Source organism: Natrix helvetica (genome assembly GCF_964273705.1).
Source record: "Natrix helvetica genome assembly, chromosome: 9".
In the NCBI taxonomy this organism is placed as follows: Eukaryota; Metazoa; Chordata; class Lepidosauria; order Squamata; family Natricidae; genus Natrix; species Natrix helvetica.
The window spans coordinates 14,221,055-14,249,025 of NC_138560.1; the positions used below are offsets into that span (position 1 = coordinate 14,221,055).

Consider the following 27,971-nt stretch of genomic DNA (forward strand, 5'->3'; position numbering starts at 1 on the left):
ACGAGATGTTCTTTTGCTTTCCGTTCTTCCCACTCTCCACTCCACAGCTATCCACCTAGCCAGAGTGTTTCTGGAGGGCTGAAGAAATCCATCCTCGTCAGCCCCAGCCATCCTCCACCAGCTCCTCCTACTAGCTCACCCCCGGGAACCAGACCTGACTTTGCTCCACCTCCTGCTCCACCACCTCCACCACCGATGGAGGGAGTTCCTCCACCCCCTCCACTTGCTGGCTTTCAAGCTGCTGGCATTCCTCCTCCACCATCTCCCCCCTCCTTCCCACCTCACCCTGATTTTGCTGCCCCTCTGCCCCCTCCACCTCCAGCAGCAGAATATGCTGTTGTGCCATCTCCCCTCCTACCACAGCCCACAAGTGGGGTGCCTCCCCCTCCTCCCCCTCCTCCTGGCCCACCTCCTTCATCTTTCGGTGGCATGGGTATTCCAGAGGCTTCTATTCAGCAACCCGATTTGGTGCCCTCCAAGCCAAAATCCTCATTGCCTGCTGTTAGTGAAGCTAGGAGTGACTTGCTTTCTGCTATTCGTCAAGGTAAGCTTCTTCTCACTTGGGATGTCTGAATGTGAACTACCCTAAAAAAGCCAAGCACCCAAAACATACCCCAATTAGGAGTCATTCTGCGGTTGCTGGAATTCTGAACTTAGCAAAATGTATTGGAAATCATTTAACCTCATACAAGGCATTGACTGCCATTGTGCAGTTGGATTCCTAACCAACAGTGGCAGCTTAACTTTTCTGTTCCATCCAGCAAGTTCAAACAGCAACATTAGCTGCATCCTTTTGACTGGAAATAATTGAAAGTTTTTTTTAAAAAAAGCCTGACTCCTGTGTTTTGAAGGGAGAATACTCATTGTTGCTTTATATGCTTTACTATGGTCCAAATTCTTCTGCATTTCTTACATGCTTTTTAGTTTTTTCCTGCATCTCATTATTAAAATTATCTTCCTGTAGCTCACTTTGTTCCAATATCTTGTACAGCAGGGGTGTCCAAACTTGGGAACTTTAAGACTTGTGGACTTCAACTCCCAGAATTCCCCAGCCAGGCTGGGGAATTCTGGGAGTTGAAGTCCACAAGTCTTAAAGTTCTCAAGTTTGGACACCCCTGTTGTACAGTATAATCTTCACGTTTGGCATCTTCCTCACTATAGTTTTGGCTTTTTCAAAGCATGTAACTTGCAGAAGAATTCTATAAATTGTGAACGTTACCTTTTGCGGGGGCTTTTTTCCTGATCATCTTAATTGCTGCTATTCCCCTTTTCTTGGGGAGGCAAGGTCATTTCACATAATGCTACTGTCTTGCCTCTACACACAGAGAGAGAAGGAGAGAGTGTTCTGACCTAGGCTTTCCCAGCAGGACAAAGCTGAGTCCTCGTCTCGATAAACCCCTTTCATTTAATTTACAGTGAATTCCTCTCCAGCAAAGTCTTTCCTCTCCCACAGTCTTTCAAGATAGCTCACAATGACTGACCTTTATCACGTTTGGAGAGTGGCCAGGCTGATATCTTTCAGACGCCGCAATACTTGGCAAGAATGCAGGAATGAACTAATTGTCTACTGCAAACACCCCTCCCCTTTTGCTCCTCTTTTATTCCCTATGGGAAGGGCCATTCTCCCTTCACCTGTGGCCTTACTCCCAAGTCGACTGTTGATCCTTAGCTGTTCCCTTCACCTGGCAACTCTGTGCATGCGCACACTGGGAACAGGCTCCAGCTGTTTGCCTGCTTCACTGATGTCTGACTCCAAAGGCTGCTGGTAACTGTCAGACAGCCCTGGCCCCCTCTCTGCCTCTGATGCAGAGCCCTCGTCAGACAGAGCCTTCCCCAGACTCCAGGACTGGCCCATGTTCCTCCTCAACCTCCTCACTGTCCGAATCCGCTGCCAGCTCCAGGGCCGCTGGTGAGCCACAACAGAGAGCACCTATGGAAGGGGGCACCTGCAACTTCTTTCTTTCTTTCTTTCCTTGCCAGGATTCCAGCTCCGTAAAGTTGAAGAAGAACGTGAACAAGAGAAGCGAGACGTTGTGGGCAATGATGTGGCAACCATCCTCTCGCGCCGCATTGCGGTAGAATACAGCGATTCAGAAGATGATTCCTCAGAGTTTGATGAAGACGATTGGTCTGATTAAGCCCCTGCACATCCCCAAAATGGAGATAAGATGGAGAGAAAATAGGCATCATTTCCCAGAATGCCAAACTTTTTTTTTTTTTTTTTGCTTTCCTCTTTTCATCCAATAACCAAAGATCGATCTTCCAGGCTTCCAAATAACTGCTTTCCCTCCCAGTCGATGGGACTTAAACATCCTTCCAAGAAAGAAGGAAAATGAACCCTAGATTTCCAGATTCTCAGGTTACTATGAAAATATATGTATATTGTTAAAGATTTTCTTTGGTTTAGGACTACATTTGCAGCTCCTGGTGCAACCAGGAAATGTTGCTTAAGATGACAGGCAACCAACTTTGCAAGTAATACTAATTTCCTTTGCAACAGTTATGTGAGGCATTGGAAACACTGTAGTAAACTGGTGATTCACCTTCTTTGTCCCTCAAATAGGGTGTAATTTTAAATTTCTACTCCCACCAGCCCTAACAATAGTTTCTTTATGCTAAATTTGGAATGTATCAATTTAGGTTGGAGTTTAAAAAACACTGTACTGTGTACACAACAGGATCTTCTAAACAATTTTATCTCCCCCCCTCCCCCCAATCCCTTTTAAATCATAGAATGAGCCAGAGAACAGGGATCCTGTCTGCTTGACCCATAGTACCACTTAAGTTTTTTTTAATGAAGATGGAATTTAGTATATGCAAAATTAGGAAGAATTTCCCTCGGTGTGCCTTGAAGACAAGAGCTTTAAGCACTGGATGTGGTCTTGCTTTGCAATCAAAAGATTTGCAGATTCTCAGTTTAGTAGAAGGTCCTACATGAATCAATTTAGCTGTAAGTGCTCTTTCTTTCTTTTTTAAAAATCACATTATGTTAAAAGCTGAAATGTGATGAAATTAAGCCAATGACCCTTCTCTAGACCCCACATGGGAGTTTTCATGGACCAACTTGGCCATATGTAATATATGCCCAGCCTTCCTTATTATTTTGCTTTAATCCTACAAAAATTACCACAGTGTCATTTCAGCATTGTTGGAAGAGCCGTAGAGCCTCACCTTCAGTTACAAAAGTGGTTAATTGACAAATTCTGCCCTACCAGCATTAGATATACATACTTCTTTCTAGCTAACTTTTTTTTTTTCAAATAGCATTTTTGGGGGATTTTCTTAGCCAAGAACTAGTATACAGAATGTCAAAGGGCAGGCCCCTAACTTTATCCAGGCATCCCACTTACTGGAATGATGCTCTCACTCTAATCAGAGTGATGGTTTGAATAGGGAACTTGCGTACCTATTTATTGGTTTGAAAACCTTTGCCTTGCCATATGCCCTGTCGTCCTTTTCTCACTGGGATGTGCCTTGTAAGAGCTTCTATACCCCAAAGAGTGTTGTTTTCTTGCTTTTACCCTTACAGACTCCATGTCCCTGTTTTTAGTTTTGAACTTCTGGTCCCCTAGCTATATAGCAGAGCTTTTCTTTAGCCAAAGGAAGGACCAAACTTTCAGAAGTAGGCAGAAAATCTAGAGTATCCTGAATTTCTTCAGTTTGGTGGTTTCCTTTGTGGCCCTGAACAGCTTTGAGTAGCTGATTTGAGGGCATAAAGAATAGGTCGATGGGTAGTTTGCTCATGAATTATAAAACCTTTCAAAACACTCTATAAATTTCAAGAATGATTCTAAGGCTCATTAGTAACCCAGAATTAATATTCAAGCACTAAGAGTAGCGGCCAGCTTAGAATGAAATGACAGAACTTTGCCTGCTTTTTAATGTGCCTGGCATTTCATACACGGCAAAACCTTTAAATTTGACTGTGCCTCCTAAATCTCTCCTAACCGAAGCCACAGGAATATAAAAAGGCTTTCAGGTGTGCATTCAGAATGAGAACGGTTACCCAGACACGGTGCCAAGAAAACTATATGGCTGTGCCAATGAAATTAGAGAGCCTCTGTATTTAATACAACTGTTTTTCCTAGCTATCCCCATAAATGTTTGTTTTTTTTTTGCAGATTGACTATATCAATTTATAATCAATGTGCTGCATAAGGATAATGGGCATTCTTAGCATAACACTTAAAGAGGTTTGACCTAAGGTTGACTTCTAAAAGTTTGAAAGTGGTGCTAATTCTTTCTATGTTCCTTGAGAGGTGGGGGTCCTGTACAGAGAGCGTGATTTATCTTATCAGCTTTTCACAGCCTGATGCCCCTCATCACTTGCAGCTTTTAAATTGCTTGTCTGTGTTGACTAACAACTGAAAACACAGGTATGTTGTACTCAGACATATCCACACATTCTGAAGCTAAGGTTGAGTTCAGATGCCAGTTAGTAAAAAGCTTGACTCCAATCCATTTAAACCCCTCTTACTGCTTTTTTGCATTTTTTAAGTGAGACTACCTGCTGGAAAAGAATAAATTGTTACATTGAACATGCTCAATAGAACTGCCCTGAAAAAAACACGCTTGAGAAACAGAAAACCAGTCTAGTACCTCACCTAGCCAGTTGGGCCACAGTTATCATCCAGGCCAGGGGTCTCCAACCTTGGCTACTTTAAGGCTTGTGGACTTCAACTCCCAGAATTCCCCAGCTGAGCTGAATTCTGGGAGTTGAAGTCCGCAAGTCTTAAAGTGGCCAAGGTTGAAGACCCCTGGGCCAGGCCATGGAATCCTTAGGTGCTGGCTGGCAACTGCCTCTCCTACTGCTCCAGTTTTAAACAGATCTTCTCCCTGGATTAAAATGAATGAAATCGTCTCTTTGAGACCTCCATGCTTGATGTGAAGCATCAAAGTAGATTGGATTCATTTCCAAAAGATGGCTTTAGTCATCTGATTTATTCTGATTTTAGAGTAGTTAATTGAACTTAATTGAAGATGCTGTGTACAGATTTCATTCTGAGTTAGTTAGAATACTTGAGGTTTTCTTACAGCATCTAAACAGCAGGAATAGCTGCTTTTGGTTCAATGGAAGAATAGGGTGGAGAAGAAATTCCACCAGAACAATAGTGCTACTGCTTGATTTCTACAGAAAGCCCACCCATTATTTAGTTTCCTTTTTTCCTTTTCCTTTTGCATCACATCTTCTGAGTAAACTAGTTTTTCAAATTGCTTTCTTTAAAAAAAAATGTGTATATTTTAAGTTCTAGATTGTGCCATTGGGTCCAAAACCACCTAAAATGCTGGGTCCAAAATGTTTTCTACAGTCTTTGAAGATTGACTTCTTTCCTTCTCCACCCTAGTTGACCACATTATGAGGAAGGACCCTTCAAAATATCAAGAAATCGCAAAGCTCTGTCAAGCAGGCAGTCGGGCAGAGAGAGAGACTTAAAATAGGCCTCTTGGATCACACAGCTGGCAGAAGGGTGCTGTGTCCTTTTACCAGGCTGCTCATACTACAGAGAGACTCTGAGGCCTCCTCTGCTTGATTTCCTTTATATGGATTTTTTTTTTTTGAGTATTGAAGTGGGGAGGGGCAGAGTGACTTTTTTGTTCCTTATTGCACCTTTTAACATGATTCATTTTAATTGAGTTCAAAAACTAACAATGTTTATGATGTAGAATAAGTTGACTTCTATAAGTGCCTTATTTCATAAAATATATTTATGTAAGAGTAATTATTTCAAATGTATCCTAGGTCATACCTGAATGAAAAAATGTGGAATGTTGAAGGAAGTGTTCTTTTAACTAAGCTCTCTAAATGGTCAGTTTGTAAGAAAAAAAATAGAGAGAGAGAGAGAGATCAATAGATATACCTTAATTACCGTATTTTTCGGAGTATAAGACGCTCCGAAGTATAAGGCGTACCTAGATTTTGTGGAGGAAAACAAGAGAAATATCTGCCTCTGCCTCCCAGCAATTTGCCTCCTTGCAACAAACAACACAGACAGTATACACTGTTTGTAGTGTTATATTTCAGACTATACTTGTATAGATGCTGTTAAAATTGATGTGCTTTCTGGAAGTATAGTTATTCTCTGCTATTTAAAAGAATATCACTTTTTAAAAACAATAGCACTGGGCCTCTTCAGATCAAGCATTTATTTTAAAAAAATTCTTCATTTTGTTAAGTTGTCTAGAACAATAATAAAGCAATCTTTAAAAAATAAGTCTTAACAATTTGAACATTCTATAGGCATTTATAGTTGTCGACTTACCTTCTTGCAGCAAACAGCCTGATTAGCACAAGAAAAAAAATCCCAGCAATTTGCCATGTTGTGCAAACAGCAAGTTTCACTTTCAATTTCTCCCGATCATCAGCTGTTACAGGCTGCAGGAATTGCTATAGCTTATTGAAGCCTCCGCAAGCCCCCATTTGCTGCAAAGAGGTAAATTGCTGGGAGGCAGAGGCCAAAGGGTTGGGACCGGTGGGTGGGTGAGGCTACATTCAGTGTATAAATTTTCACCCTCTTTTGGGGAGGGGGAAGGTGTGTCTTATACTCCAAAAAATACGGTAACTGACGGAGGAAATGGTTAGGAACTCAGTTGTTGGTTTTATCAGTGGAGACCAAGAGCATTACACATTCCAGAATATCAGGCAACAGCCAAGCCGTATGGTTTTTCTAGGTGTTTGTCAGTGTATCCACACACACTTGGTGAAAATGAGCGACCAGTCCATGGTACGCTGAAAGTCTGTTTTACCGTAAACTCCGGCGTTGTGTGAACTGGCTTTTGGAATGAATTCAAAAGTCCTTAAACCAAAAGCCAAAAGTGCTGTAGTGACGTCAACCATGTCCGTGCTAAGAGGCCAGTGATGATCGGGGTGTTTCCGTGCAGCCTGATGATCAGTCCCAAATTCTGTCTGGCGGGTCTTGTGTGAAGAGGGAGAAGCACAATGGAGATTGGAATTGTTGCTTCTCTTCCGCATCCTCATGCCGGGTTTGGCTCTCCTTATTCGTTTTACTCTCCCTAGTTGCCGTTTTTAATCCAAATCTTTTTAAAACGACTTTTATAACCTCTCCAGTTTTGTCTACCTTTCCTCGAGGGGCTTCTTGTAAAGTATATGTGATTAAAACAAAACTTTTTATCGTATAAACCTTAAAGAAATGAGAAATCTTTTCTAGCCATTGTGTTATACTTAGGGTTCGATGAATTGCTCACTTTCTCTAACGCTTAGTTATAATCTTTACGGCCATTCACACAAGATCATCTTTTCTTGCCTATCTTTCCTGGTGTGTGTACAACTTACACGTCTGAATGCATAAGTGCTTTTTGTACACCCCCCCCCCTCTGCCTCACCCTACGCATTGTTAACACAGGTGAGAATTTCACTGGAAAAATTCAGTGCAGCCCGAGGACTGCAGGATAACAGTTCCAGTTTATAGGAGTGAGAAAATGTCCTTTTCCTTAGTATCGCCTTGCAAAACTTGGTCCTGCTGCTATTCCTAATTTTCACCTTCTTTTAAAGTCACTTTTTACCTGCTGCCCTAAAGATCAGAAGTTGCAATAATGGTACAGAGGAATATTTGTGGTATTTGGCAGCTGTTTTGATATCCTTACATTCCACTTTGGATGTGCATGGCTTAATGCTTCTGCATACCTCAGTCCACAAACCTGGTTTAAAGAAAACATTTGGAAACATGGATAAGCTTTCCGGATAGTTGATTTGTATGGCAGAGATCTTTGATTTTAGAAAATCATAAAAGCAGATGGAAGTGTGCAGGATAAATAGGGATCTGGGCCTTTACCGTGGTTAAAAAAAGTATTTTCCTTGAGAGGTTATAATGCTAAATATTCATTTTGTTCTAAATACATTGAAAGGAATTACCCAATAGCTTCCAGTTTTTCCCTCCTGACCCGCAGTTCATCACGTTTTTATAACTTACTGCAAAAAATTTTGGGGACTTAACTATATGTGAATTTGATGGGAATTATATGTTCAAATATTCTTGCACATTGTCACAGGGATAAATATAGAGCCTCATTGATTTCTTTTTTCCTGCCAGAAGAAAACAAATACATTTTTAGGTGAGTGAAGTTCATCAGCTCTAATAAATGCAGCTTAAGATGTAGAAACCCTAGAAGACTTGTTGATGCTACAAATAGAAGCTGAGCATATCCTGGAAATTATAACTCCAAGTGCAAAAGTTTTCTGCCTCGGCTGCACAAGTAGCTCTCATTTTATAGCCATAATTGAATCTGGCCATTAAGGTGGCAAGTTGTGACGGTTGTAATCAATTCGATCTCGTGACCTTTTCTGGTGGTTAAGTAAACTCCTGGCTAAGCGAGTGTTGCAATTCAGCCAATGCCATAATAGTCTTGTTATTTGCTATGGGCTGGTTTCTGGCAAAATGTAAGTCACAGTCACATGTGCCCAAGTGAAGTCACGTGACTGTGTGGGAATAGCCATGGGGACTTTAGAACCAGATGATAAGTAACTTTGGAGGGTCTGTCATAACTTTAAATGGCCATTAAGCAACTGGTAAGTTGAGTACTACCTGCATTAGAATTGTTTTCTGCATGTTGTTTCTATTTAGATCGAGATTCTTCTTGTCCTTTCCCAATGTTTTGTTCAAAATATCCATAATCGATAGGCTTTCAATCTGGAATAAGCATGATAATGGGTGTGCAATCCAATTCAATCATTCCCTGTGCCTGTCTTATTTTCTTTTGACCTCCGAAATAAGCGCTTGGCCTTATTTTCAGGGAGGTCTTGTTATTTTTGAGGTGCAGGAGACGGCAAGCGTGGTCACCTCATGGCTGCTGCTGTGTTGCAATATTTTGGGGGAGGGCTTATTTTAGTGCATGCGCTCAAAAGCCCAATTGGGCTTATTATCCGGGAAGGTCTTATTTTGGGGGAAACAGGGTATTTCATTTTTATATGAATGCTATAAAGACAAACTTGATTGGAATGAAGCCATGGGACATATCTTAATATTTGATGTCTTGGCATGATCAGCTATCTACATCTGAATAGGTCACCATCAAAAACCTTTTGTCACGTGAAGCAGAAGTAAATAATGCAATTCTAATGCTTAAAGTATTACTCTTACTTTCCCCAGATTAGCCATAATTAACTTAAAGGGTAACTTATTCTAGTGTATTTGGGGGGCAGGGAGGACAAATATCCATTTTTGTTTTATTGCTTCCATGCCTTTTCTCTCTTAAATTTTTAAAATTAAAACAGTCCTCTGCTCCTCTCTTACTCATCATGGAAATAAATAATTAAAAATATACTCTTATGTGTTTTCAACCTTTTCGAAAAGCAACAGCGTTTGGCTTGGAGTTGAAGTCTCACTTGAAGTGGTATCAGTGCCGTTAAGACATCAAAATACAAACTGGGAGACTGACTTGTCCTGCTTTGGCACAAATCCAGCTGGGAGACCTTAGGCCAGTCACACACACACAGCCCTAAGGAAGAGGAAATGGCAAACCACTTCTGAAAAACCTTGTCAAGAAAACTGGAGAGATTTTATCCAGGCTGTCTCTGAAAATCAGGCACAATTGAAGAAAGATTTTTTTAAAAAAAGAAGCTTTTGATATAATTTGCCAAAACAGACCCTTGTGGTGGTTTTTTTTAACACCACCAGTGATGAATATGTAGGAAATTAACATGTTTTCCCCCCTATTGTTTGATGTGAATGATTGAATTAAGAGGATGGATGCAGTGTTTAAAAGCAATGTTTCCATAGTCGCTACAGAACCTTGCAGCATAAATGCAACACCGGCTCTTAAAAATACGCCTCTAATGTTAAAAGCCTGTCTCTCTCGTATGTACGTCTGTGTATACACAATAATGCTATAAAATAGAGAGAGAGAGCATGCTCTTAATCGCCTGGATTAAAGTATACAAGAGCTTGGCAGGTGTCTCCTGAAGCGGTGACTTTAATAAGTGCAGCATCACTCCTGAAAAAGTCCCTCCTCAAAGATTGCAGTTTTTACTTCCAGGAGCAAAAGCCAAATAGCGTCTCGGACAGGGGTGTCACTTTCATTAAGGGCTGCCTCAGGGTTGTGTTTGACCCCAGGGGGTGGGCGGGATGGGCGTCACCATGGGTGTGACACAGGACGGCACCTCCACACACAAGGTTTCATATACTTATCAAAATAAAGAGGCGTACATTTCTGTGATTTTGTTTTTTTTAAATACTTGATCACCTTATGACAGACCAGGTCAAGAAGCTGACTCCATGGGAAGACTAGAACTATAAATTATTGACAGGCTATAGTAGCAGAATCATCCAAACCTGAAATGTAAACTATTTTACCTTTCCTCCCTTTTGAAACCTGAGTTGAGGACGGCCTCCTGCAGCACTCCAGAGGCCTCGTTTTGGCCTGGGAGGCCATCTGGAGCACTCTGGAGGCCAAAATCGATTGCAGGGGGGTAGGGTGGCACATGTAGCCCCCCCACACTCCATTTTTGCTAGCAGAAACATAGCGGGATGGTCCTTTGCTATTTCCAGGCCAGATCTAAGCAGCCCGGTGGCTGGGTGTGGCCCCTGGGCCTTGGGTTTGACACCCCTGGTCCAGGATGTTTCTTAGGGGACCAAAGGAATCTTCTGAGCATAAGGTAACAATTTTTCTGGAGATTGTTCTTGAGTCTCACCTTTGCCCTGTTTATGGCCCAATCCGTGCATGGTGGTGCTGTGTGGCTGCAAAGCCATGACTGGCCATACCCACGGCAGGCAAGTGTGGCTCGAAGCACTTGGCATGAGCTAAAATGAAAACCATTGTGTATCGAACATTTGTGAGCTACCCTTCATGATCAAACTGGTTTACAAAAAAGTCTCAACACAGGTAGACCTTGACTTCACCACCACAACTGAGCCCAGGATTTCTGTTGCTAAGCGAGACAGTGAAGTGAATTTTGCCCCATTTTGCAACCTTCCTTGCCACAGTTGTTAAATGAATCACTGCAGTTGTTAAGTTAACCAAGTAAAACGAGTCTGCTTTCTCCATTGACACTTTGTCAGAAGGGGATCACTTGACCCAACTGCTTTATAAATATGTGTCAATTGCCAAGTGTCTGGATTTTGATCATGGAACCATGGGGATGCTGCAACAGTCGTAAGCACGAAAACCAATCATGTCACTTTTTTCCAGTTGTAACTTCGAATGGTCACTAAATTAACTGTTGCAAGTCAAGGATTACCTGTATAAAATGACCGCCGCAGCCAAAGTACCTCAAAATATTTCTGGAAAAGACTTGAGTCTGATATTCCCTTTAACAGGCTGCCATATGTTCACACACTTGGGCAGTGAGGGGACCAAGGCATTTTCTTTGCCTTAAAAAAAGAAGAGAAGAGACCACAATGACTGCAACTTTCTCAACCCAGGGCAAGGCAAATGGGGAAGTGCAATCAGCACTTGGACAGCTCCCCCAGCAGGCCGTTCAAGTGCTTCCCACTGTCTCTTTCCAGCCGTCTGGAAAGTATATAGATACTATAGAAGAAACGGCCTCCTTGAGCAGATGGAGGTTAGTTCAGACTAGCCATGATGGTCAAAGTCAGGCCTCGCAAATGAACACAAGGAGAACCTCACTCCAGACTGAAGAAGGAACACTGGTGGCAAGTTGGTCCGAAAGAATAGAATGCAGCTGAATCTGGCAGGAATAGCAATAACATTTATACCAGGGATGGCTAACCTTTTCCGGTTCGAGTGCCCAAATCACACGTGCACGCCCGGACCCCCCCCCCCCAAAATGCAATGTGTTCACCCACATGTAACCTGTTCCCCGCACATGCATGCGTGATCCCCGCATGCGACCCACCTTCTGTGCATGTGCAGCAGGACCTGAAAACCAGCAGGCTGGCAGGAGACACACACACACGTGCGGTGGAGCTGAACTGGGGTGAGGTCTCGCGTGCAATCAGCGGGCGCTGTGTGCCACTTAGACTTATATACCACTTCACAGTGCTTTGCAGCCCTCTCTTAAGCGGTTTACAAGGTCAGCGCATTGCTGCCGCCCCCCAACCATCTGGAAGGAGAAAAAAGACGCTCTTGTCAATTTGGCCACTGCTTCTCCCGCCCCACCCATCAATTGTGCCCGTGGGTTGTGTTAAATTGGATGCATCCACTATAAGTCTCTTGTTATATTTTGTGTCTGTAAGGCTAAGCCGTGTGGCTTGTTTGGCTTTCTCAAAGGGGTCTTATCTATTGTGGCTTCCAAACGGTCCTTTATAGGTTAGCACGTTGGGCATATAATAATTGAACAATTGTTCAGTAAATAATATTTAGTGGAACATGGTCAATGGCTTATCTTTCCCTGGGACTTCCAAGAAATACCGGACAGCATCTCTCTCTCTCTCTCTCTCTCCCTCTCCCTCTCCCCCTCTCTCCCTCTCTCCCTCCCTCTCTCAATTACTTTAATTGATCATTTAAAAATATTTACAGCTAGTCCTTGGCCCAAAACTTACGTTGCTAAGTGAGCCAGCTAAGTGAATGTTGCCCCATTTTTCGACCTTTCCTGCCACAGTTGTTAAGGGAATCACTCCAGCTGTTAAATTAGTAACCCAGTTGTTAAGTGGATCTGGCTTCGCCGTTGACTCTGCTTGTAAGAAGATTGCAAAAGGGGATGACGTAACCTCGGACACTGCAACCGTCATAAATACGAGTCAGTTGCCATGTGTCTGTGATCATGTGACCCTGTGGGTGCTGCAACGGTTGTACATGTGAAAAACAGTCACATTTTTCAGTGCCGTTGTCATTTTGAACAGTCACTAAATGAACTGTTGTAAGTCGAGGTCTACCCTGTAATATGGGGTGGGGCACGGCATGGGCCTGCCAGCAACTTAACTGTTCCAGGAGGAAAGGAGCCTTGTGACTCTCCTTTTGTGCCACAGATCTTTGTCCATGGGTTGTGCTTTCAGCCTCCACAGATCGGTTTAATTTCTCCTTGCGAGGTGATATTCACAATACCAAGGTCAAGCAGGGACTGTCTGTCCCTTCTGATGCCATCCTTTATCTCCCCCATTGCCTTAATTTCCCTTCTGGGATCAGAGGCGAGATGAAATATTGTCGACTCCAATCAGCGTTAAAGGGATGCTTTTCCACCTTGTGGTGTGTGCTGTGTCATCCTGGTTGTTGGCCAAGCTGTATTATTCAGGCACCTTGAGGGGTGGGGTGGGGGGGAAGGACAGAATAGGCTGTAAAGAGAAGATGGGGTTTTATGTGGCCAGGGAGGCGTTTGGATAAAACTTCCTTGTTTGCTCCCTTTTCCAAAAGCAAACTCGCCCTGCTGTTCTTAACCCTTCGTAACCCTTGCTTCCGGCCGCTTGAAGCTCTTGTTAGGCCTTTTAGGAGAAGCCTGGCTGAGCTTTGTCAAAATGGATTTTGACGGTGGATTTGGCAGCTGACTCAGGAGAAACACAACTTTGGAGCCAAACTGGGCTTTGTTACTTCCCTCCCTGATCCCTAACCTGTTTGCAAATCAGTATGCCAGGGAAACTTTTGCTGTCTGGTAGTTTTGGTTTGGTAAGCTAGAAGTAAATGTTCCCCTTGCACATATGTGCTAGTCGTTCCTGACTCTAGGGGGCAGTGCTCATCTCCGTTTCAAAGCCGAAGAGCCAGCGCTGTCTGAAGACGCCTCCATGGTCATGTGCCTGTCATGACTCACCACCAAAGGCTCACAGAATGCTGTTCCCTACCCATCAAAGGTGGTCCCTATTTTTCTAAACTATAGCACTAAACTATATACTGCCTTAATTATTTTATTTGGAGACTTCCCCAGCGTGGCTGGCTGGAGAATTCTGGGAGTTGAAGTCCACAAGTCTTAAAGTTGCCAAGTTTGGACACCCCTGTGCTAAGCTGATGCAGCAGTACAGTCGTTCAATAAACCCAAAACATTTTTCTTCTCTGTTTCCAACATGCATTTTCTCTCTGTTTCTCCCTGTATATGACATACTGGAGACTTGAACCTTTCTCTTAGCTGACTTTCTCCTGGCCACTGTGAACTGTTGTGGCCTGTCGGCCGCTGGCCCCTCCAGCAGCCAAATCAGATGAGACGGTGTGGGAATCTGGGTCAGCATCAAGGCAAGCTGAGAGCTCCAAGGGGGAAGAGGGAATGGAGCTGTCAGAGAGAGAGACAATGAGTCAGAGAGAGAGAGAGGTGGAGCCTGGGCTGTCCGGCAGCCCTCAGAGAGTCAACAACCCCTAGTTCTGGAGGTGGATGATGAGGAACAGGAGGAAAAGCTGGTCTAGTGCCTGATGCGCAGAAGGCAGAGGAGAGGAGAGCAGTGGAAATCGATGGGCCAGTCCTTGGGATGGAAGAGCCACCGCTGCTAACGAAGCCCCATCCTAGCTCTGGTGATAAAAGGCAGGGGGCGGAGATGAATAGATGTAGCAGACAACTATTCATCATCTGGCTGGACACACTTGTTAGCCTGCGTTGAGAGAGAAACTTTTTCCGGGGCCGCCGGCGCTTCTAATAAAGGAATTTGTGAGTTCACTTCAGAGGGTTTGTCGTGTTTGGGGAGCTGAGTCAGAACAGAAACAGAGATTAATAGGGGGCTGTGCATGTAGTCATGCTTTAGCTGGAGCTACCACTTGAAATGGCATGTGGCATTTGACCACATTGGTGCTCATTTAGCAGAGGCATTACTTCCCTTTCCTTTTGGGGGAAGTTTTTGCTTTTTAATAAAATGTCCTACATGAGCTCTCTCTCTCAAACATGTTGCCCTCCAGATAGGTTGAGCCAGAGGTGGGATTCAGCCAGTTCTCTCTGGTTCGGGCAAACCGGTAGTGGCAGCTGCAGGAGGTTCTGCCCACCCACGCCAACGTAATGTGCAAGCACTGTGCATGCACAGAAGGCGGTGCGCATGCACAGACATGGTACGTGTGAGCAGTCCCAGTAGGGAAGGTAAGTGAATCCCACCTCTGGGTTGAGCCACCAATTTCCAAAATGCCCAAGCATCATGGTCAATGGCTTGCGGGAATCATAGCTTGGCTTGAGTGGGGGATGAATGATGAATGAGTCTCGGGGCGGGGAGTGTGTGCCACAAGGCAGATCTGGGATTTAGAAGGAACTGTGTCATCCGTCGGGACGGGTCAAAACAAATTGGGATTGACAGTCTGGCTGGGCTTTGCACTTGTTCCGCAAAAGCCAGTTTCCTAAAACTTGGCATTCTTTAGCGGTGTTATGTCAGTTCTCTGTATTCTCAGCCAGGAATAAGTATGCACATCTGGAGGATGCTCAGGCTAGAGAAAATTAAGTAAGGCTTTCCATCTCTCAGTTCCACAATAGCTAGATCAAAGGATGGGAATCCTTGATCTATAATGATATTGTAGCTTTGGTTTGGGCAACTTGGCTTGGCAAGGTTCTTCATGTGAGGAAGGCAACATGTTGCTTGTACTTCTGGGAACTGTTGGAAGAGGTCTTCAAAAGACTAATAAAGAGAAGCAATGTGGCTTTTGGGAACCATGAGAGGCCAGGCTCTGTTTCACAGAGCAAATTTGATATGGTGCTTTAGTCAAGTATCTACCAAGATGAAGTGCTCCTAGATACTGCATATAGTTCTGTCTGTAGGTAGCTTGAGTGCTTGGTTCACTGTTCCTACCCCAGTGTTATCTGTTTACATCTGGCCAGTGGTGGGAATCAGCCAGTTTGCAACTATTTGGGAGAACCGGTTGTTAACTTTCTAAGCAGTTTGGAGAACCAGTTGTTGGAAGAAATCTCCTTTTGTTTTTTTCCACTTTACAGGGCTAATCCTGTAAGGAAGGCAGGAAGGAAACACTCTGGTGTTGTTTCTAGCCTTATCTTTATTGCCCTGCTTACAGAAACTGCCTCTCCGGTTAACCCTTATTACATTGTAAACGCTAAGGTGAAGCGCCCATTGATGTGAGTGACGTTGAGTTGGCCATACCCACATGGTCACATGACCACCGAGCCACGCCTACCCAACTGGTCATTAGGGCAGAGAACTGTTTGTTAAATTATTTGAATCCCAACACTGCATCTGGTCCTAGTTGGTGAACACTTCCATAGTTTTATAGGTTAACGGGGAATTTTACTGGGATAATGGCTTTTGTATTTTATGCTGTGGGCTTTTCCTTCTTGGTTGTATAGATTATTTTAAATACAAACAACAACAAGAAGAAGAAGAGCTAACTCTTAGAACTCCTACTAAGATGGCTTTAAATTTGATGTTTTTCATTGGGGTTAAAGTGGCTGGGCTGTTAGATTCCCCTTTGTTTTGACTGCAACAGAAACGAAGGGACTAGCAATGCATGAAATAATGCATTCCTCTGTTCTTTTGTATTGGAAAGAACTCTTTGGACAACAGGGATGTCCAGTCGGCAATTCAACCCTGAACATTTTGCTCTGATCTGAAGGACAGGAACTTGTTCCAGCTGGAACAGCTACATTCAGAGAACAAATAGACCAGGCTTTCCAAAGCATAAATGTAGGATGAAATCACCGTTCTGTCTCCTTCTATTAAACGTGGAGAATTTTGTGGGATTTACCAGTAACTTGGTTAGCGAGCTGCTTTCATGTTCTGAATGTACATTGCCTATTTGTTTCTTCTTAGAATGCCCTGGATATCCATAATGAAAACAAGAATTGCCTATTTTGATTTGTTTGTTCGAACGTATTTTTTCCCAAATAAATTGAACTGGTAATTTAGGCATAAGATCAGCCTTAATGGGCTCAACTGTAGTCAGAGTTGAGGACTACCTGTAATTACAAGCTACCTTTGATGTTTTGCAGGGAAGGGCTAAAGTCTTTAGTGGGCAAGGCAATGATGCACTTAGCTGACATTATTTTCTACATCGTGGCGACCAAAACTGAATGCAGTATTCCAAGTGTGGCCTTACCAAGGCATGATAAAGTGGTATTAACACTTCACGTGATCTTGATTCTATTTCTCTGTTGATGCAGCCTAGAACTGTGTTGGCTTTTTTGGCAGCTGCTGCACACGGCTGGCTCATATTTAAATGGTTGTCCACTAGAACTCCAAGATCCCTCTCACAGTTACTACTATTGAGCAAGGTACCACCTATTCTGTACCTGTGCATTTCGTTTTTGTTGCCTAAATGTAGAACCTTACTCTTTTCACCATTGAATTTCATTTTATTAGATAGTGCCCAAGGTTCAAGTTTGTCAAGATCCTTCTGTATCTTTAGCCTATCTTCTGGAGTGTTGGCTATTCCTGCCAGCTTGGTGTCATCTTCAAATTTGATGAGTTCCCCATTTATTCCCTCATCCAAATCATTGATGAAGATGTTGAAGAGTACTGGGCCCAAAACAGAGCCTTGGGGTACTCCACTGCATACTTCCCTCCATGTAGATGCAGTTCCATTGAGGACTACACATTGAGTGCGGTTGGTCAGCCAGTTACGAATCCATCAGATGGTGATGCTGTCTAACCCACATTTTTCTACTTTATCTAGTAGTAGGTTATGGTCTAGGGGATGTGGTGGCTCAGTGGCTAAGACGCTAGCTTGTCGATCAGAAAGGTCGGCAGTTCAGCTGTTTGACTCCTTAGCACCATATAACGGAGTGAGCTCCTGTTACTTGTTCCAGCTTGTGTCAACCTAGGAATTCAAAAGCACATAAAAATGCAAGTAGAAAAATAGGAACCACCTTTGATAGGAAGGTAACATCATTCTGTGCACCACATGGAGACACCTTTGGACAGTGCTGGCTCTTCGGCTTTGAAACAGAGATGAGCACTGCCTTCTAGAGTCAGGAATGACTAGCACATATGTTCAAGGGAAACCTTTACCTTTACCTAGGTTATAGTCTACTTTATCAAATGCCTTAATGAAGTCCAAGTAAACTATATTAACAGTATTCCTCTCATTATCTTCAGGTTCATCCTGGACTTGGGGAAATACAGGGATTTCTTTGTTTTGAACGAGGTGAGGCCCATGTTAAGCTTCCCACTGCAATATTTTTGTGTTTCTTACCTCAAAATGGTGGGATTGGAGCTTCCTGTTTTCTTCATCAATAATGTGGAGGCATCTCAATGGCTATTAAAAGTGTATCAGAAGCCCCTTAAGCCTTGTTTGTCCCATCCTCATTCGCAGAATAGCAGTCGTGGCATGCATGGTTTTTAATTGATTATATGACTTTTGTACTGTGTGTTATTCTACCTGCCTCTATTTATTTGGCTTTGCCCTTCTTCTTTGAAAGCTCCTCTATCTTTCTTACGTTGGCAATCCTTTCTTTTTTTAAAAAAAGGAAGAAATTCCTTTGTTGCTTTTCCAAAATCAGGCCAAGGACCTCAGCCTTCCATTCAGGTTTGTGAGTGCCTTTGCCTGAGAGAGGACAGAGCTATTCACTGTTTTGAAAAGATAGTTTTTTTAAAAAAATCCTCAAGCATTTTATACATATAATTGGAAGAGCGAAACAAAAGAAAAGTTGCTTGTTTCTTCAACCCAAAACACAAACATCTTTTAAAGGAGAAATTGTTTGTCATCTTCAGAATTCAGTCAACCTGGAGCCAAGGTGAAGATCTTAAGGACAATTCATTGCCACTTTAATTAGCTTCAGCAAACATTCACATTCGCTTTCTGGTTTTAATTTTAGGCGAGTTTGGGGGTGGGAAGAAAAGAAAAGGAGGGAAATAATTCATGTACTAATGAAATCATAATTAGTTTGGCCTAGTTTGTGTATGCGAAACTATTATAGTTTGCAAGCCGTGGTCTGTACCTTGGTGTAAATTCATCTGAGTTTTGGATTATTTCACAAACCGAGCCTTAAAGCAATGGGTGCATCCAACTAAAGATTAAGAAGTTTCTTGCATCTTATGCAATTGTCTAATTGTGTGCTTCCTCAGACGAGGACACCCAAACTCATTGATAGCCTCACATTGCAATGAACAAGGGGCATACATCAGGGGTAGGATTTAGCCAGTTTGGACCAGTTTGGGTGAACCAGATGCTAATTTTACATCTAGTTCGCTGAACTGGTAGTTGCAAGGCCTGGCTGGCCCCACCCACCTGCTCCACCTCTGCCAGGAGGGCCTCCAGAGCCCAGGGAGGGCAAAAACGCCCCCACCCCTGCTATGGTACAGGAGGCTGACTAGGGTCATTCCCACCCAACAACTGGGCAAAGAACCCCTTGTTAAAAAAATTTAATCCCATCCCTGGTTCCAAGAAGGCTCCACCCTCATTTGCACTAATCAGGTGACCCCGAGGACATAGCTAAACCTCAAAGTTCTCCAACGGCCCTCTAAAACAGGGGTGTCCAAACTTGGGAACTTTAAGACTTGTGGACTTCAATTCCCAGAACCAAGTTTGGACACCCCTGCTCTAAAAGGATGTAAATGACCTGCAAGGAGTAGAAATCCTTCCATTTCCCACCATCCAGTCAGAGCTGAAGAAGCTTCTTGGATGAGAAGCGAAACATCTTCAAAGAAAAAAAGAGAAAGCACAGTTGCTGCTTGAAAAAAAAAGGACCTTTTGGGACATCTACAACCTGGATAATTGAGAATCTCCATAGACACTTCTCTGCAACTGCAATTGGGATTGGAAGTTCCACCACTAAAGCGATGCAGTCATTGAAGTGAGTTGTGCTTGATTTTGTGTCCATGTTGCAGCAGTTGTTAAACGATGCAGTCATTAAGTGAGTTTTTAGGCATATCCAACATCCCTGTTACGACCTGTTCTGACCCAAAAGCACGAAGCTGACTCCTCGTCCCTATAAAACTCATTTTATTTCGGTTAAAGGGAATTCCACTCCAACAAAGTCCCGGCCAACAGTCTTTCATGAGATTTCACAACTATAGGACTTTATCAGGCTTGGAGAACTGCCAGACCGATATCTTCCAAACGTCACTCTGTAGCACACAATACTTGGCAAGAAGTCAGAAAAGATCTTCACCCTAATGAATTGAACTAATTGTCTCCTGCAAACTCCCCTCCCCTTTCGCTCCTCTTTATTCCGCATGGGAGGGGCCATTCACTGTCCACCTGTGTCTTTACTCCCAAGTTGACCCTTGTTCCTTAGCTGTTCCCTTCTGCTGGCAGCTCTGCACATGCACACACTCCAGCTGTTCATCTGCCTCACTGATGTCTGACTCTGAAGGCAGCTAATAACTGTCAGACGGCCCTGGCCCCCTCTCTGCCTCCGACACAGAGCCCTCCTCAGAGCCTTCCCAGGACTCCAGGACTGGCCCATGTTCCTCCCCAACCTCCTCACTGTCCGAATCTGCTGCCAGCTCCACTGGCCGCTAGCGGGCCACAACAAATGGGCAGTAGTTTTGTGGCAGAGATTTGGGCCTGGGATACAGCCACTTACAAAGCTGGCTGCTGGCGGGCCACAATAATCCTTTTCACTGCAAGGCTGGGAGAAAAGGAGGGAAGGTCACAACTTATCTTTATTGTTTGGGTTTGACTGTGACAAAGACAGAGTGTTCCCTATTCGTTGACATGCTTTTTTAAAAAAAATGTTAGTAACTATTCTGGGCTTATTTACAAGGTTGTGTTAAGGTGACCCCAGACTCTCGGCTATTTTTGCTGCAACATATTAAAAAGGCAGCATCTCGGTGACATTAGCAATTCAGTACCCTTAGGTGTCTCCTGATTGTTGCTCAGCAACCTGCTGTCTTTAAAAATGGGAAGCTGGCAAGAGGCCCATCTCTGGTGTACTCGCTTGATGAAAGTGCTTCTCGCCCCCCAAATGAGTCCCCAAATGAGAAGGACTCCTGTAGCATCTTTTCAGACCAGTTGTTGTTAGTTGCAAAGTTGTGTCCGACCCGTCGCGACCCCATGGACAACGTTCCTCCAGGCCTTCCTGTCCTCTACCATCCTCTGGAGTCCATTTAATCTCACGCCGACTGCTTCAGTGACTCCATCCAGCCACCTCATTCTCTGTCGTCCCCTTTTTCTTTTGCCCTCCATCTTTCCCAGCATGAGGCTCTTCTCCTGGGAATCCTTCCTTCTCATTAGGTGGCCAAAGTACTTGAGTTTCACCTTCAGGATCTGGCCTTCTAAAGAGCAGTCAGGGTGGATCTCCTCTAGGACTAACCGGTTGCATCACCTTGCCGTCCAAGGGACTCAATGCAGGAGTCTTCTCCAGCACCACAGTTCAAAGGCCTCCATTCTTTAGTGCTCAGCTTTCCTTATGGTGTAACTTTCATAGCCATACATTGCAACTGGGAAAACCACAGCCTTGACTATGCACACTTTTGTTGGCAAGGTTCAGACCAGTAGATTTTATTAAAGTCATAGCGTTTCCGAGCTGTTGCTGAGCCCTTAAAAGCTTATGCCTTGAATCAGTTGTATTAGTCTGAAAAGAAGCTACATGTTTCCTAATTTCTGGCTACCATGAAGCTCCACTTATGGCCTCTAATGCCTAGGCAGTCTTAGAAGATAGAATGGGTGGTGCAGCCTAGTGTATGGGCAACAGCCTCGGAAGAGGCCAGGATGGTCTTGGTCTATTACAGAGGACAGCCAGCTCATCAGCGTTTAATAGCTAAAGTTCCCAGGGCAGATTATGAAACTCGCTCTCTCCATATGTTTGTGTATATGTCTATATGTGTGTGTGTGTATGTTGTATTTGTACTGATAAATAAATAAAGGGAGACTAGTATAGATCTATTTCGAGCTAATTAGCTCTCATCAGCTAGCCATACCCTTACTGGGATTTGAACCTGGGCTGTATTATATCTTAGGCAGGAGTCTTAGCCACTAAGCTAAGCCACTTAGCCACAAATCCCAGTAAGGGTATGGCTAGCTGATGAGAGCTAACTAGCTCGAAATAGATCTATACTAGTTTCCCTTTATTTATTTATCAGTACAAATACAACACAAATATAAAAAAAGGCAACATTAAAAATAAAAATATGGTTTTCTGCCTGCATGGTCTTCTGTGATGAGCCGAAGGACAGAAAGAGGGAGTAGTGACCTTCCTCCCATATTTAGGCATACCAGGGGTTGTAACACAAATATATATATATAATGTATTTGTGTTACATATATATATATATGTGGGTGTGCATGTGTATATATGTGTATATTATATATAAACTGCATATATAAGTGTGTGTTGCCTCGTTTTTCTTTGAAGATTATTCCAAAAAGCTTCTTGGATGAGAAGCAAAATGTCTTCAAAGAAAAACCAGAAAGTCCAGTTGTCTCTTGAAAAAGCATCTTTGAATGGCCCAAGAATAGTGTTTATGGAGGTTCTCGGTCATCAGGTCATAGTAGCCCCAAGGGGTAGTGTTTGTCCCAGACCTGAAGAAGCCTCTTGGATGAGAAGCAAAACATCTTCAAGGAAAACCAAAGAAAATCCAGTTGCCTTTTGACAGCATCTTTGGGCTACCCAAGAATAGGAGGAGAAAGAGGATGTAACCTCATGGAGATGTACTCGATGGAAGGAACTTCAAAAGCAGCCAAAAATTTAAGATTCCTTTCAGTATCTCTTATTTGTCTGGTGGCAGCTATGCTGCTCTCCCCTAATAGGGCAGGCAAGTTGGACTACCTGTCCATCATACCTCACATCATCCCCAGCCAACACGCATGCAGGCTGATGTGTAGCTTAATTTGCCCACAAGAGGCTCCAGCAAGAAAACAGTGACTTTCATGCAGTGGACAGAAAACTGACACAGCTTTAAGTATCACAAAATTATCTTTATTTCTTTTTTCCCCCTCTTACGATTGTAAACAAAAGAATACAGTGCTCTCACAGAACATCTTTTGGGTTTCCCCGCAAGACCAATATTTTTTTTTCCTCCTGTTCAGTCATGTCTGATTCTGAGAGACTGCCTGCACCAAATCCCTGCAGTTTTTTCTTGGCAAGTTTTTATTTTTTCAGAAGTGGCTTGCCATTGCCTCCTTCCTAGGGCTGAGAGAAAGCGACCATCCCAGGGTCACCCAGCTGGCTTTGTGCCTAAGGCAGGACTAGAACTCGCGGTCTCCCGGTTTCTAGCCTGGTGCCCTTCACTGCTGCACCAAACTGGCTCAAAACAAGAACATAAATCCTAATTTCCAAAGTGCCTGTTACATTCATTTCCTTTCAAGGAGCTGTGCAAAATGTAAAAGGAGAGACAGAAAAGAATGCCCTTTGCATGTTTAGTGCTAAAGCTCCCCCCACCTATAATCCTTTGGTCAAGCCAGGTGGATGATGGGTGCTGAAGTCAAAACATGTCTAAGGCGTTAGACAGAAACTAGATTAAATGAGACCCTGACTTTTCAGTGTCAATAAACATGGTATGGAATACTTCCCATCCCAGTGCTATCTCCCCTCCCCACCCCACCCTAGTGCAATTGTTTCAGCCATTTTAGCCTTGGTCCCAATGATATTGGGCTAGAAACTACAAACGCCCAGTTTTGTCCCAGCCTGACAGCTAGGAAAATGAAAACCATAATCCATAGGTCTTCAAACTTGGCAACTTTAAGAATTCTGGGAGATGAAGTCCACAAGTCTTAAAGTTGCCAAGTTTGGAGACCCTTGCCATAGTCCAATAGGGTCTAAAATTGGGACAAGGTACATTTAGGCTTGTAACCTTGACATGGGCTATTCAGAAGTAGTGTCTTTGAAAGCCTTTAGTATTGTGTTAGAGGTAATCCTCGATTTACAACTCCCAACTTGAACCCAAACGGTCCTGTTGCTAAGCAAGACAATTAAGTTGAGTTTTGCTCCATTTTATGACCTTTCTTGCCTGAGTTACTAAGTGGGAATCACTGCAGTTAAGTTATTAAAATGCTCGTTTCATGACGGTGGCTTCCCCAATAACAAGAGTTGGAAGGGACCTCAGAGGTCTTCTAGTCCAGAGGTCAGCAACCTACGGCTCTGGAGCCGCATGTGGCTCTTTCATCCCTCTGCTGCAGCTCCTGTCACCAGTCAGCACCACCATTTTGAGAGGAGCTTCCGGTTGGGGGAGGAAGTAGGCCACGCTAGGAGTAGACTCTATGGCAAGAGGCGGGTTTTCCGGTCAGCTCCACAATTGATAGGGCTTTTGGTTAGGACAGGTAGAGGAAAAAGGATGCCGTGCTAGGAGGAGACTCTATGGTGGGAGAACCGGACCTCCGGTTGGCTCCAGAATTGAACAGGGGGCTTCCGGTTAGGACCTTTGTGGCTCTTTGAGTATTTAAGGTTGCTGGCTCCTGTTCTAGTCCAAATTCCTGCTCAAGCAGGATCTTTGCTTGTCAGGAGGTCACAAAAAGAGATCACATAACTCCGGGACACTGCAGATGTCATAAATACGTTGCCAGATGCCAAATGTCTGGATTTCGATCACGTGAGATGCTTGCAAGTGGTCGTAAATCAGTACTTTTTTGTCCAGTATCCATTATAACTTCGAATGGTCACTAAACAAATGGTTGTAAGTCGAGGACTAACTGTACACTGGACATTCACATTGCTTCAGATCTCAATATTATACATTCTTTTTTTATTATTATTAATACTGCCCTTATTCTCCCCTTGCCCTCCACCCCTCCTCCCACCCCAATGGCACACTTCTTCTTCTTAGGGTTGTAGGGATTAGAATAAACACCAGGGGGCAGCCAAATACAGATATGTGGGGGGGGGGGGAGAATCTATTTTGTTTTTGAAACCTGGGGTAGCTCTGAGCTATTTATTTAAATTCCCATTGATCGAAGGAGAGACAGAGGGAGGTGCAATGGCATTTGTTTAAAATGTAGAAAAATAGTTTTTCTAGAGATCTGAGGTAATTAAGGCTATAAAAAATTCAAAAGAAAGGTTTTGAGGCTGCTTCTTGCCGTGTTTTCCTTTTTTAAGAAAATAATGCACTCTCAATATTTCAGACAAAAGATTTGCATCAGACCCGACATGTCACTGATACACCCACGCATGCACATACACACAAAAGCAGAAACATAGATTTTCTCCCCCTTCTTCCCCCCCCCTGTCTTTTTTTAAAAAGGCATGGTTAAAAAAATAAATGAGATTTGTCCTTTTTTTTCCTTTCCTGAAGTCAAAATAAATAAAAATATAGGACAGCCAGGCCACTTACATTGGCAAAGGGGAAGGGGAAGGACATTAGAAAGAAAGGTTTTGCACATTGGAGCGGCAAAAGATTTGGGAGAAGGCTGCTGGAGCAGAGAAAGAGAGAGAGAGGGAGGGAGGGAGGGGTGGGGGACACTCAGACGTCACTGGGCGATCTGGACTGGAAAGGCATGGAGGAGGAGATACAGCTGCAGCATATTGCCCATAAGACTTTCTGGATTTCCTGGTTCCGGAAGGCATAAATCACCGGGTTGATCATGGAGTTGTAGGTGGCCGGGAGCACAGTCATATAGGTGTAGAGGGCAGGGTAGGTGTAATCTCCCAGGAGACAGTAAACAGCAAAGGGTAACCAGCATGAAGCAAAGGTCCCCAGGATGAGAGTCAACGTGGAGATGCCTTTCCGGGTAGTGACGTAGTGCGACGTGGCCAAGAAGTGTCTCTGGAGGGCGATCTGCTGGGCATGCCGACACACAATCTTGCAGATCTGCACGTAGAGCTGCAACATGACCGCAAAGACCATGAAGAAGGAAATGGACAGGATGACGAGGTGGTCCTTGTTCAACGGCTTGATGATGCTGCAGGCGGTGTTGTCCTTCAAGCAGTTCCAGCCCATGACGGGCAACAGCCCAACGCTGATGGAGACCCCCCACGTGAGGATGAGGATGACGAAGGTCCGGGTGACTGTCCTCTCCGAATAGTAGGTCAAGGCGTTGTAGAGAGACAAGTAGCGGTCTATGGTGATGGCCAGGAGGCTGCCCACGCTGGCCGTGAAGGAGGTCACCAGAAGGCCCATGGTGAGGAGGTTAACCATCTCGGACTGGACGCAATAAACGAAGGCAAAGTGAAAGATCAGGCCCAAGCCAGCCAGGAGATCAGCCGTGGCTAAGCTTCCAATCAGCAGGAACATCGGAGTCCGGAAAGCTGGGGTGTAAAAGATGATGGCCACCACAATGGCATTCTCACAGGAGATGATCGTCCCAGAAACGCACAGGACGACATCCCAAGGATTTAAGGGAAGAGCAGCAGGCGTCTCTGAGAAGTAGAAGGACTTGCTGGTGCTGCCATTAGTCGGCACAAACCAGCCTGGCTGGATCTTGGTGGTGTTGGTGGGCACTTCCTCTTTCATGCTCTCTACCTGTGATCTGAAACAGCAGATGAAAAAGCCAACTCAGTTGCAACTCAGGTTTGGAATGAAGCAGCAAGTATTTGTAAGTATTGGAGCATGTTTTTACATACATGTCTGTGTGCATTTGGAAGGGGTAGATGAATTGTTACATGTTTTCTAAGGTTGGGAGTCACGATGGAGGCAAACCAGCTCATCTTTAGTTGCCTAAAACCACCACTACTTTTGTAGGTATAGTTTACCTGTGATTGTTGGGTCCTTGTGATCAATGCCTTCTAAATGGGATATTTCTGGCTTGGGCCTGTCATTGTTTGCCACCTTCCCTGTCTCTTTTCCCCCCGTTCTTCAAACAAGCCCGTCAGGGTAAAAGAGGACAAGCCAATGTTGTCTCTTGTCAACGTAGGTTGCTCCAGATGACATCATATATATATATTTTCTGTTCCTGCACAGGTCCTCCCTGCCTGTATCCCTTTCTCTTTTGCTTGCTCTAACCTAACCTAGCTCTTTCCTTAATTGTGGCATTCAGAAATGTTTCTAGGGAAGAGATGGCTCCGAACACTTCGCAACCAAATAGATTGTGCAGCTTCTCTCTGCCTTTCTGCTAACAAGCTGGTAAACACGAAAAGTCAAGGGAACAAGCTGAGCGGTGTTGATGTCCTCCTCCTTTGTAAAAAGAAAACAACACACCAATCCTTTTTATTCTGCCTATGTCTGTTACATCGTGAAGCTAAGGAAGGCAATAACGTGTAGGAATTTAACGGGCATCTTTAACAAACTTTCGGCAGCCTCTTGTCCTCTACATGTATGGAGCACTATTTCACAGCCAGCGTGGCAAAGCAACCCTGCTGGCTGGGAATTAGGAAGCCTGTAGTAGTCTAGGCTCACCTGGAAGGCATCAAATTAGGAAGCCCTTCCTTCGGGAGTTCAAGTCCAGCTAGTTTCTTGAGAAAAATACCTGGCGATCCATTTGTTGGTGAACACTTAGGATTTGTAGATGTCGATCCGTGTCAGGCACGGAGAGCCTGAAAAACGGCTGCTGCACCATCCGGATCTCTTTCCAATTCTGATGTGTAACGGTGCGACTTTTAAGTGAAGCCTATTGAGACTCGCAGCCCCCTTATGCCCTTAAAAAACAAGTGTCTAGACTAGCGCGCGATTGGCCTTTTAAAACGCGTGTTAAACGACCCTAGATGGCTCGCTCAGATCTGGATCCCTTGCAGAGAAGGTTCTTTTGGGCTGTCCAATTAAGGAAGGCGGCCGCACTCACCTTGGAAGAGGGTCCCACTACACATTCAGCGAGAAAGAAGCCTCGGTTGGGGAGGGGGAGGCGGACAGCAGCGGGGTCGATCCGGCCGTCCGATTGGGTGGCTGCAGGTCAAAAGAATCCGCCTCTCCCGATGCAGATGCGGCCGGAGCTTAGCAGGTGGGGTTGCGAGGATGGAGGAGCCCCTGGTCCAGCTGCAGCGACGGCTTTCACACCGGGAAGTGGCGGGGGGGGGGGGACGCCCGGTGTTATAGTGAACAAGCCCCCTTTTCGAGGGTGACTCATACTTAAGGGCTCTGGCCGGGCGACTCCTCCCACCGCTCGGGTGACGTCAATGGCGGCGGGAGCCAATCCGGTGTCGAAGGAGGACAAGCGCGCGCTAGAACGCCGGGCGGCATAGTAATCCGGCTCGGGCTGGAGAATTCCATTCATAAAAGCGAGAAGGGCGGGGGGGGGAGAGGAGCGCCGCCGCTGAGGCGTTTGTCGTGTAGGCGTTTTTTTGGGGGGGCCTTCCTCCTCTCCCCTTTTTGCGTCTCGCTCACGCGGCGGCCGTTCAAAGGGCTTTGCGGGGCGTATGACGGGAAACGGGGGACGAAGAATCCCCCTCCCCTCCCCAAAGAATCCCTTAA

General features: G+C 44.4%; 2 protein-coding genes across 3 annotated transcripts in view; one reads left to right on the top strand and one right to left on the bottom strand.

Annotated features, from left to right (window-relative positions):
- WASF2 (WASP family member 2) overlaps positions 1 to 5,544 on the top strand; it is a 39,045-nt gene extending 33,501 nt beyond the window's left edge. For both annotated transcript variants that reach the window (XM_081961953.1, XM_081961954.1), the window contains exons 8-9: positions 48 to 544; positions 1,981 to 5,544. In XM_081961953.1, the coding sequence (XP_081818079.1) occupies positions 48 to 544; positions 1,981 to 2,138 (655 nt within the window). In that variant the 3' untranslated portion in view covers positions 2,139 to 5,544. The remainder of the gene's footprint in view (positions 1 to 47; positions 545 to 1,980) is intronic.
- Positions 5,545 to 23,250: 17,706 nt separating this feature from the next.
- GPR3 (G protein-coupled receptor 3) lies at positions 23,251 to 27,649 on the bottom strand. Its single transcript, XM_081962743.1, has 2 exons — positions 27,346 to 27,649; positions 23,251 to 26,097 (listed from the first exon to the last, which is right to left on the bottom strand). The coding sequence occupies exon 2, from the start codon at positions 26,079 to 26,081 to the stop codon at positions 25,092 to 25,094; it is 990 nt and encodes a 329-aa protein (XP_081818869.1). The 5' UTR covers positions 26,082 to 26,097; positions 27,346 to 27,649; the 3' UTR covers positions 23,251 to 25,091.
- Positions 27,650 to 27,971: the final 322 nt, after the last annotated feature.

Coding starts and splice junctions, on each gene's coding strand:
- GPR3 (XM_081962743.1), bottom strand. CDS start 26,081: ATGAAAGAGGAAGTGCCCACCAACACCACCAAGATCCAGCCAGGCTGG.